A 12,366-nucleotide genomic window follows, 5' to 3' on the forward strand; every position below is an offset into this window, starting at 1 on the left:
GAAGTGAGTATCGGAGCCAACTGGTCTATGTTGGATGTATAGATAAAACAGTCTGTGGTGCATTACCAAGGTTAAATTACTTGATTAGATCTCTAATTTCATTTTTGTCACTTGGCACTGAGAGATGTCTTAAGGACTTAAGCCATCTTTAACAGCAGTTTAAAAGCAGTTATTTACACACATAGTTTTAAAATGGTCCTTCAGACCAGAGGTCGCCAACCTTTTGGACTTCAGGGTCCACCAAACTCATAATTTTAAATCCTGCGGACCTGAGACCCTGGGAAAATCCCCCAAAAAGTCTGCAGGAAAATTCCCCATTCCATTTTCCTACCAATCATTCTTTTTTTGGGATTGCAGGATACCGTTTCTAGCTCCATTCTCGGTGGCGGGGGAGAGACTTATGGCTTCATGCAAGAAAAGCAGCAGAAGCAGAAATCTTTCTCTCCCCCAAACTCTGCCAGAAATGAGTCTTTGTGATACTTGTCGCGCCAGCGCAGCCTCTTGAAGCGGGATGCCTTGCAGGGTCCCAAAGACTCATTTCTGGCGGAGTTTGTGGGGGAGAAAGAGATTTTTGCTGCTTGTGTGCAGCCAAAAGCAAAAGAAGCAGCCCAGTGCCCAGGCAAGGTCCATGGGGTGAGTGGGGCAAGTTCCCCTCCTCTGCCCTTTCCCCTCACTACCTCGTGTTGTTTGCATTGTGACACAAGCCTTGTGTTCCTGCGGACCATGTGGGCAAGTGCAGCCTTGTGTTCCTGTGCAGCCAGGATTAATTGCTTTGGGGATTGACATTTCTCTGCAGACCACCAAAATTTTCTCGCAGACCACCAGTGGTCCCCAGCCCACTGGTTGGCAACCACTGCTCCAGACAGCAACCAGTGTTTAATAAGAAGGTCAAGGTGGGCAGGCAGAAAGGTAAGGGAGTAATATAGGTTTTTTTTGCTCATGCTGCTGTAATTGTTGCCAAGTTTCCCTAAGTGACTGGGTACCAAATTAGATTTTTCTATCATCTCTTCATGGGGAGTGGAATGTGGAAAAGGGTCACTGCTGCATCAGTTGAAATAATTAGTATGATTTCTTATACAATGTTTTCTTTGTTTAACAAATTTATATAGCTGCCCATCTACCAAAATATACAAATCTAGTTTAAAAGAAACTCGACTGGGGCTCTGAATATTACATTATCAAAATAATAAATTAGAAGTTATAATAGAATCACCACTCAGTACTGTTTATATATACAGCAAAAACATTGCAGTGGAGTTTGGACTGGACAAATGTGCCACCCTTCAAGTTGACAATTTCCAAGAACAAAGAAGTGATGAAGGTTAGAAGTGAATATATTGTAAGAGTAGAGAAGTCCAAACTCAGTGGAGGAAAAGATCTAGTGGTTTTGTTGCTAGAAACTGGGAGACCATGAGTTCAAATCCCACCTTAGTCATGAAAGCCAGCTGGGTTACTTTGCGCCAGTCACTCACTCTTAGCCCAATCCACCTCACAGGGTGGTTATGAGGGAAACAGGAAGAAGAAAGTGTGTTGGGTATGTTTGCTGCCTTGAGCTATTTGTAAAAAATAGTCAAGAACATCTGCCTATCCCAAGTTCTTAGAATTACTCGATAGGTGGATAAAAATGCCAAATCAATCTAAACTATGCAATGAACCATAATACAGATGCCATTCCAAAAAATCTTAGATGGCACTTATAAAATCTGTCAAACATCTTTTTCAGTGAACAATGTGGTTCCAGGGTTTTAACACTTCAATACAAACATGACCTTAATATATTATAAAATCTGCACATTGACAAAATTTCCATCTGTCAGTTGCAAAAATCCACTGCTTGGATCTGCACAATACATTACAACTTCCTAGGTTCATGGAAAAAAACTTGATGCATATGAAGGCCAACACCAGCTAAACAACTGGCAACTGTGACTTCAGATTATCAGAAAATAATAATTTACTATATAATTTATGAATGAAATGACTATCAACTTACCCAATATCCCTATCCAAGTCTGGGGAAAGAGCCAGGTCTTTATATCCCTTTGAAACTTCTCCATGAGAATACCATGAGCAGCAGGGCTATTTCTTAGATCCCCCAAGGTGGCATGGCCTCATGGATGGGTTCTGGAGCATGTCCACTCAGCCTGATCCTAGTGGGACAGGCAGAAACTATTGGAAGTAGGCAGTCTTGCAAAAATCCTGGCTCCATGCCATGCAAGCCTTTAAAGCTACGACCAGCATGCAAACATGGAAGGACACTTGGATTCCTACTATAGAAGAATGGTTGTGGAAGCTGATGGAGTTGGCTGAAATGGCAATATTGACTGCACAAAGAACATAAATACTTTTGTTTCCACATGAAAACAGCTTCTGAAGTTGGTGCTTGATGCGGAGAATGAAACTTTGATTTTAGGTTTTACAGATTGATAAGACTTGTAGAAGTGACTGGTTCATAGTATTATGGTAAAACAAAAAATTGTGATTTGTTGTTAATGCCTTATTCTACTGCAACAGATAGAGTTAGAAGTCAATGTTTCTTTTTCTTTCCCTACCTCTCCTCACTTTTCTCTCCCCTTTCTCTTCATTGTCCTCTTATTTGCTTTTGTATTTTATACTATTTTATAACCTAATAAAAATGTATTCTGAGATAAAAGTACAACCAGCATTGTCAACTGCATTCACTGGGGGGTGGGGGGTATTTTATGGATGCTTATTGTAATGCAACTCCATGAACCGTTGTTTTGGGCCAGCTGAAGATTACAAATGCTCTTCAAGACCCAAGGACTCTATTGCTACAGTTCAGTTAGGAAGTGACTTAAGGTATGAGTGGTCATAAGTAGTGCTTCTTGATCTGTGAGTAGGCACAACTATAGTGCACATGTAATCGTGGACAGCTGTCACCTGCTCCCAAAGTATATGCTATAAATCTAGAACCTTCAGATTTCACATTAACCCTGACCTTGGGAGCATGATCCTTTCCAGGGTTATCCATAGAAAATCACTGGACACTAGATCTCTAAACCCCAGACCCACTGTTTGTCAGGGCTGAATCAAAGCTGATTCTTTCCCTACCAAACCTGCACAGCATTAATAAAGCACCTACCTCAATGGCATCAGATGATTTTCATTTATCTACCACTCCATTTGTAAAGACGAACAGCTTAAACATAAAATTGAAGTATTAAAAAAATCTGTAACATAAGGCCATGATGCCACTACACAGCAGAATCTGAACTCGCTCCAAGTGTTTCTCTGAAGATCTGTATCTTCCCATTTCTGGCAAATTTTATAGAGGTTGTGTGGGTGAAACGCACCCTCTGAATGTATTGTCCAAAAATTTATTTTGAGAATGTGGATCTTAAAATCAAATTGCTCCTTTGTGGCATAATAAGCAGATACCCAACTTGTTATTGTACATTTCTCCAATCTTAAGGAATCCATATGCAAAGGTATTACTTGCATGCAGGGGATTATAGGGTTCATTCTAGAAGCCAAACATATTTTGAACTGAAATTCAGAGTCCTTTAATAATGGGTCACTCTACTGTAGCACCAAAATGCTTAAAAACTGATCAAATATTGTTTTGAGACAGCCCATTTAATAATAAAGTTCTGTCCTGTGCAGAATTTTATAGATTTTCATATTTAGCACAGCACCTTGCATTTGTATATTCTAGGACATGGACTCAGTTTTTTGAGCATTCCATAATAATTATATTATTTTGATTAGAAAAATTATTTTTCTCATTGTGTAATAGAAATAATAAAGATATGGTCCAGAATAGGGGAATGCAAATTCCAACAGGTTGAGATCATACATTTCTAAGGCTATTATATTTCATTTTTAAAAAGCTAAACAGAAGTATTCATGTGCACTAAAACTCATGTATACACAATCACACTTACAATATGCACATACATGCATTCATACACTCAAAATATATGCAAATGCAACTAAGTATGGCAAGGGAAGGAGGTGAAATGTGTTATGGAAAGAATGGTGGATACAAGAAGGGCAGATGTGCGGCAGGGAAAGGACAGGATGGCAAATCATGTTAGCAAAACAAGATGGAGTTAAAAGATGTATTTATGAAATAGTCAAATAAGAAAAAAACATTCGGAGCTTTGCACGTGGTCTGTGCCAATTGCATCTTTGCATTCCTGCTTGAAGAAATACATGCTTAATCTTTTTATATTTTAGTCTCAACTAAATTATCCCATATATATTAATATATTATCCCATCTGAAAAAAGAGACTTCAAAAGGATTTTAAAAGCAGGTTTATGTATCCGCACATAGATGTGTAAAAAGAGTTTTATGAGTTTATACCACAAACTTTACAGTAAGAAAAAAGCACTTTATGACAGTATTTCACAAATTCACAAAGATCACTTTAAAATATAAAGCAATTACTAGCTTCTGAAACACAAAGCAGTTAGTATGTACACAATGTTAATAAAATGCAGTATAACCCAGTACGTTAAAAAAATAATACAACTGGATAAATTACAAAATTAAAACTGGGATATTTCAAAATAATAAGGAATTCTCAATTTAACTTAATCCATTTCTAGTTTGTATTTCTCTGCCTAGTAATTTAATTTGAAATAAAAACATTTTTAAAAGTTCGCTACCCTGGTTTTTTTGCTGATTGTTTTGGATAAAGAAATCAGTTACAGGGAGAATAAATTTTATTAAATAAAACTAGTACAGCTGCCCCTCCTCTCACAATATTCTAAAGAAAGTTCACATTCATGTGAACCTGAGATCCAAACAGAACACGAATACACTGATCAGATGTTGCACAACCTTCTTATTCCTTGGTGCTCCTCAAATTAGTGTGAAGCATACTTGAATAGTAAAATCTTAAATGAAATTAAAGATCTAACATTTCATTTATTTCACAAATAACCCCATGACCCAAAAATGGAGTGGCACTTGGATACCACACAAGTTATAGAAAGCATTTCAAAACTATCCCTTACTTTTTGTTATGAATTTGTCATTGCAACCAGCTTGTTTTATTCTGGAAGCCTGTTTTTCAGAATACCATTAATGCATCTTGCGAAGTCTGAGACTCAGGTAACAATGTGATACAATACTCCTTTGAAGTACAGCAAATACTTGCTTTGAAACACTTAGGCATGCACCACCAACATTTTATTTGTTACATGATCAATAGATCAATTAATGGAAGTGAGGAGACTCCACAGATACATAAGAGTGTTGAAGTGCCCTGGGTTCATTGTGGGTTTAAAAGAAACCACATGTAAATGCAGCTCAATTATGTTCTGTGCATATGGAAAATTAAAATGCTGTCACTGAGAATGCACTACAATTCCAAAAATCCTTGAGGTTTTTTTCAGCCATATATTCTGAAATACGATACTGAGATAAGCTACTGACACATTCTTTATAGTTTAGCATTGCAGAAATAAATTATATGTATCTATGCTACAGAGTAGCAATGTTAAAATATACAGTAACCCTGAGAAAGTGGGCAAGTGGATGCAAAAAATGTATGAGGTTCCTTACAGATGTAACAATGTATCATTATTCATAATAACAATCCTGAATTAACCACAAGAATTCCTAACTGTAGAGATATGTGAGATTGAATATTTATAATTCAATTCTAATTATTGACCATGGTTATGCTATATTCGAAATGAAAATTGTTATTACAAAGCTGTAGATTGCTAAAGTTTCAGCACCATTTCTTTATTTAACAGTCCAGAGGTGACAGTGCTTCTCAAAATATTCAGAACTCTTTGGGTGGTCAGGGTGTTGTACGTATATCAATAGGCATAATATCTGCAAACATCGATTCATACAACATAAGAAATCCTAAAGGATGTCATAAAACACTACATGTTTAGTGTTATAAAACAGTACACTACACTAATACAATTTCATCTCAATTGGCACTGGGAAATATTTTTTTTTTTATATATATATATATATAATTTCCCTAGAATTTCTAGAATTTCTCTCTCTTTCAAATATTTTACCAATTAAATATTAGCCTCTCTTATTGGATCCCCCTAACTTGAGATTTCAATCTTTGGTATTATCTTGTGCAGATGCCTCTAAAAAAACAGCTGTCTCTTGGGATTATCGTGAGAGTCCACTGAGTAACAACATCCAAGCAGAGAGATATTAAGCCCACCATAAGCAGGAGCACATTAAAGTCACATTCATACACTCAGATGTATCTGCTGCTGAGCCATTCCTCTGCAGGCTGTAAGTGGAAAAATGAACACTTGCATCTTTGTGTAAAAAGAATATTCCCACACATTAAAACTGTGATGTCAAAAGTAGAAAGCATCTTTCTCATTTAACATGCTAGTTTTTTTTTTAATGTGCATGAACAAACATTCATCCCTGAAGCATCTCAAATGGTACATATCCACAATAAAACATGTATCTGCTGATCATGTATTTCAGTTCTTAGTTATAATTATGATGAAAGCTCTCCTCTTTTATAAGATTATAGCATTATGCAATATTATAATTGCTTAGTTTTACAGAACATGGTAGATTCCAGAACAGACATACTGTGCAATTACCAAACGTATCTGAGCTTAAGTAATCTTTCAAATTCTAGTAACAATGCTTTCCATTAGTCAAGTGTAGGATAAAATTATGCAAATAAAATATTGAGCAACCACTTTTCTCTTTTGTTCCCTCCATATAACCCAAATGTTTTCCAATTGTTTTGTCTTAAATGAATAGCTGCCCAACAGACAAAGCACAAAGTGAAGAACTTGGGAACAAGAGGAATTTTAAATAGTTGTTATCACTTCATAATTCACCATAACAAATACAAACTGCAGTGAAATAAAGTAACTGAAAATGGGTAAGTAAACAACAGTACAACATATCAATAAGCGCCAGAATAATATAGCTCAAAACTTGGGGGGAGGGGTGTTCAGGGGTGGAAAAGAGAAGAAACAATAAGCATGTATCTGCACACATACATACTATTTTTTCTGACCTCAATATACTATAATATTCAGCATTCCTGACTTAAAAGCTCTCAGAGCTATAGATTATATACTGTGTATATATATTTTATATATGTACATACTTTATACATAAACCTTTCCAAGAATATCTTTTAGAAGAACACCTCAGGCAATATTTTTACTGCCTGAATAATGTTTTTTTTTCTTTTGTAAAATATAGAAACTGTACTTCAAATCAATTCTATGTAAGACGACTATAATGGAGCTAGCCCTTTCTATGCCAATTGTTTTAGTTAAATCAGTCAATAAACTCAACAAAACATTTGTTATACAGCAAAGGGGCCACATGTATAATAGATACTAACTATTCAATAAATTTATTAACTCAATAAATTAGTAATATACAAACGGAGGGTTGGTTTTTCAGTACTATCCCCCGTTCATTTTGGCTGTTACTTGCAAAACAAATATTGGAACCAATCTGCTCTATACTTGGGATAATTAAAACATGATTCAAAGTATATATGGAATGCCAGATGCCTAAGTAACTCAGTACAGGATAATTAAAGTGAACGCAAATGTTGTGTTATTGCTGGTGAAAAATCTCAGAATGTAAATTTTATATTAACTATAGAACCAGTACAACAGATCCTGTGATACTACAAGTGATCAAGATTTATCCTCTTTCATAGAGCACTTACAAAAGCTGTAAAGGCTATTTATCTTCCCACCCCACAAACAGCTGGTGACTTATCTGCTAAAATACAAACATATCCAATAATTACAAATGATGTTAAAATAGTGGAGAGAGTTATGGTGGTTGCTTTTCCAGTACTTAAGTCTTTAAAACAAATCTTACATTATTGCATAATTTTTATACAAGTTAACCCATGTATGTGATCCCAAAACAGCCAGCTTTATGAGATACTTTTTCAAAATTATCCAAACAAAAAGATACCACATACCATGACAACAGTGTCACAAAAATGACTTCTGCAAAATCAGTGAGTTCATGATTCTACCCTATTTCCAGGGGGGGAAAAGACAAATTTCACAATACAGTTACAAATTGTGGATTTCAGCTCTCTAAAAGCATATATTCCCAAATCTTTGCTAGACCAAAGTCCTTGTTTTTATAAAGATACAGAGAATGAAAATTTCAGAATAGCAGCACTTAATTATATGCTTAATTTATATGCTTTCATTCTGTTTCATCCAATTTATGAAAGATCACAATCCATATATAAATTATTTATACAAATGTTCAGGTATCTATTTTCCATGCCAGTAGGAAGATAAGCAAGTCTGCCTAGCAAATTAAAAGGAGAGTGGAACATTTATCTTTTCCAAATCTAGAATTGGTTTTGACTATATAAACAAAGAAAAAAGTTTATTTGTTCCCATATATAAAAAAACGTTTTCACAGAAAAATGTTTTTAAAAATGAAGTAATCCCCCTATATCATCACTTTATTAAATTATCCTTAATATATCCTGGTATTTTATCTTTCAGAACAGCTACCATTTAAGTTTATTTTAATAGCTTGTATGTGTATATATATATATATATACATACATACACATTGAAATAATGACTGGGCTATAATTGTCTCCATATAATCCCATTCTGACCCTCATGGATCCTCAGCTTTAATCAACTCCAGGATATGTTTTTTTCACCAAATAAATTCTAACGGTTTCAAAAGATTTGCTATGCTCATGGCTGCCAGATTCTTTTAATTGCTCCTGAAAAATATGATTAAAACTTTGCATATGGCAATTTTATGTATATAATTAAAACCTTAAATTACAGGAGGCCTATTCATAATAGTCAGCTTAAATGAATTGTAGACTGCATTAAATGTGTTTGATAAATGTGTCCACTGGATAAATGTAACAGCATCTGAATATACAATAGGTAGGATTTTAGCAAAAAAAATCTTTATCATATCCACATTATACATGCAGATTATGCAATAGAGAATGAATTTACTTCTTTTTAAAGATATATCAAAGGAGGTTTAAGCAAAATAGAAAAGTCAAAAGGCAAAGTTTTGATAGGCAAAGTTTCAAAATTATTACTTGCATGATACAATTAGGACAGCTTTAAGTTTTCTTTTCCCAAAGTGTGCATTATGCTATGTTTCTAATTGTTACCTTGGATAATGTTGTTTTTGGATACAGAAAAAGGAAAGAATAGTGAATATACTATTATGTTCCCATCTTAAACATATACTACACTATTTCTTCCTACCAATTCGCATCCCAACCAAGTATAAAGTGATACTTGTCATTTGAATTCAGAAGTCTGGCTACATTAAGCTTATTAAAACATTATAGAAAATAAGTGGTTCTTTTTGTTGTACAAAAATTGGATTGGGTTCATAATTGCCTCACTTGCCTCTTCCTTAATTTCTTCAGCTCATCTTATTCCTCTATGGTTAGTATACCTGAAATGCATCTCCTTTGGCATTATCCCCCCATATAGATGTTAACTGTACAATTGCTAACATATATTTGAAATTATGCAATAACTTGGCAACCACAGCAACCTCAGTGCATCATACCTTGGTTATATATGTGGCCCACTGAGTATTTCAGGGCAAAAGTCCAGGGTGACTCTTGCTAAGGAATTCAGTTGAGATTATGCTGACTCTTGAAATTATTGTAAGAAACCTCCAATTCTTGTAACATCACAAATGAAGATTATTTCTTGAAGAGGAAGTTTGCTTTCTTCTTCAGAATCAGGGTATACTGTGATGAAATTGATTTCAGGAGGGGAAGAAGTAAAGGCAGATGTGCAACATTCACAGTTTAATGCCGAGCACAGATAAATCAAATTCCTTAGTTGCTTTCAGACAGTTGTGTATGTAGAAAAAAAAGAAAAAGAAAAAAATGCTTAGAAAATAAAAAGTTCATTTTGTCTGTTTGGTAATCACCAAACCAGTCTTTTTCCCCATTAACAAACAAAAATGGGGAATTAAAATTAATCTGACTTGTGGCAATAGAGGTCCTTAAGTGCTTTTAATTCTTCAATTAATGTCTTGTTTTGGTTTTCAAGGACAGCTACTCTGTTTTCTAGACATTTGACGTATTCTTTTTTCTTCCTGCGGCACTCGCGTGCTGCTTCCCTGTAGGCAAAATAAGAGAAAATATACAGGCTGAGGATAATTTTCAACATTCATAGCTGATTTTAACTTCAAGAATATAGTAATTTTAGAGCTAGAGAAAACAGAGTTTTCCTTCTCATCCATTAAAAAGTAGGTTACCGCAATGAAGGGCTGCAAGTTTAGAAACCATCAACTGGAAAAGTATAACACCTTCTATTACCAAATCTCTTGTTAGTATGCAATAACTCTAATTCTCAAAGCATTAAAGCAATCATATCATCTGGAAGGCTCAGTACAATTACTTATAAGGTTTTGTCTCTACATATTGTGCCCCGTGATCCCATTAATGTCCCTGAGCTGGGGTTTTCAGCAGGTCTTGAGAGTATCTTGGCAACGTTTCGAAACGTCGCCAAAATATTCTCAATCTTACACTGGAAAAGACCTGAACACACCAAGACTTGCATACCTGTACCCGTGAAAATCTACGGAAACGTATGTGTGTGTGTGTGTGTGTGTGTGTGTGTGTGTGTGTGTGTGTATGGAGGGAGGGGGGGGAAGAGAGAAAGAGAGAGAGATTGCTCTCCCTCAGTCTCTCAAAATTCTTCTAGATTTGGAATACAAGAAAGGCCCAAGCTACAGAACTCTTAGTGCTGATGTAAGAGTTGATTGTCACACTGATAAGAATTCAAACAATTGTTGTGTCAGTAATTCACTGATGCAGATTTCTTCACTTTATCAGAGAATAGTTCTGCTTCCTCTCCGTGGCCTGCAACTGGAAAGTAAGGCCAATGGTGAGGTAGGGAAATCTGCTCTGGGCCCACCGTGCTAGGCCGAAGAGCCGTCAGGGCGTGCAGTGGACATGGTTTAGTCACCTTTTGGGCCCTGCTCTGGGCAGCAGTTCGGCTTTCCTAACTGGCCACAACCCGATTCCTGCCTGCTTTTCCCTTTCTCCCACAGCTGGTGGCGGAGAGGAAGGCGAGCTGTTGCCACCTGTCCCCCAAAGCCTATATCTTGCCCCCACCCAGACACTCCACAGCTGCTGGGCCTCACCTGCCACAGCTGCCAGTGACCAGGGAGCATGAGGCTGCACCGCCCACATCACCCCTCCGCCAGCTGGCTTCCCCTGCTGGCCCCCGCCCTTTGGCCAAGCACAGGCCTTACCTTCGTAGGCAGCTGCGGGTGAGCAGAGTGGTGCGAGCCCTGTGGGATGGCACTGGAAGGTAAAACCAATGTCGGGGGAGGGAAATGTGCTCCCGCCCAGCCACTGGCTTCTTGACACAAGCAGAGGCCATTGGTTGGAGTGAGGGGAACTGCAGTGTTGGGCTCCCGCAGCTATGAGTACCAAGGTGTAGCTAGAATTGGAAGAAAAGGCTGCGTGGCTATGGTGGAAAGAACTGGAACAACAACTGGCAGCTTGGATGAGAAGGTGCGAGTGAGGTGGTGACTGCTCCCACGAGTAACTGAGCCCACCATGCCAATTAGAGCAGCGGTTGCCAACCGGTGGGTTGCGAAAAAATTTTGGTGGGCCGCAGAGAAATCTCACCCCAAGAGCACCCCCAGAAAGCAATTAATCTGGGCTATGCAGAAACACAAGGCTGCGCTGCTCACATGGCCCTCGGGAACCCTCCCTGCCCACTCACTCCTTACCCGGTAAACTTGCCTGCTAAATTGCTATTTTTCCTCTTCTGCTGTGTTGGGAGATTTAGATTAGCTAGGAAGCAGGAAATGGTTGGATTTCTTGCTTTCTAGCTAGTCTTTAGATCTTCGGCTCAGCACAGCCGAACCTCCCTTAGGGCTGAAGATTTGCTTGCAAGCAAATTCAGTGGAGACTCACGGCAAGCAAATTTGAGAGACTGAGCTAGCCGATGGCAGATAGATAGATCACTGAATGATTCTGTGAGCAACTCAATCTGCCTGCCTGCTTTGCCTGATTTGGGGTAAAAGTTGCTCTTTTTTATAAAAAATTCAATATTTACATGCATGGTGTGTTGTGAGTTAATTTTGTGAGTTTTCTTGCTAGCAAATTTTATGTGACAGACTGAACTAGCCGATGGCAGATAGATAGATCTCTGAATGAATCTGTGATTCTGTGAGCAACTCAATCTACCTGCCTGCTTTGCCTGATTTTGGGTAAAAGTTTTCCTTTTTTTTTTTACAAAAAAATTCAATATTTATATAAATATTTATAATATTTACATACAAGCCATGCCCAGCCAGTCACATGACCACCAAGCCTTACCCACAAATTAGGCCACACCCACAGAACCAGTTAGTGGTCCCTGGGATCTAA

At 37.2% G+C, this 12,366-nt stretch overlaps 1 protein-coding gene across 4 annotated transcripts in view; it reads right to left on the reverse strand.

The window, feature by feature from the left end:
- Window positions 1–4,264: 4,264 nt before the first annotated feature.
- Window positions 4,265–12,366, reverse strand: part of CREB1 (cAMP responsive element binding protein 1) — a 49,451-nt gene continuing 41,349 nt past the window's right edge. For 3 of the 4 annotated variants that reach the window (XM_087919659.1, XM_026707773.2, XM_087919658.1), the window contains one exon: window positions 6,936–10,097. In XM_087919659.1, coding sequence (XP_087775785.1) covers window positions 9,953–10,097 — 145 coding nt within the window. In that variant the 3' untranslated portion in view covers window positions 6,936–9,952. Of the gene's footprint in view, window positions 10,098–12,366 lie in introns of all 4 variants that reach the window. The other variant, XM_026707772.2, reaches the window with a different exon arrangement.

The sequence above is a fragment of the Pseudonaja textilis genome, chromosome 1 (genome assembly GCF_049901715.1).
Source record: "Pseudonaja textilis isolate UNSWEBS1 chromosome 1, rPseTex1.2, whole genome shotgun sequence".
NCBI lineage: Eukaryota > Metazoa > Chordata > Lepidosauria > Squamata > Elapidae > Pseudonaja > Pseudonaja textilis.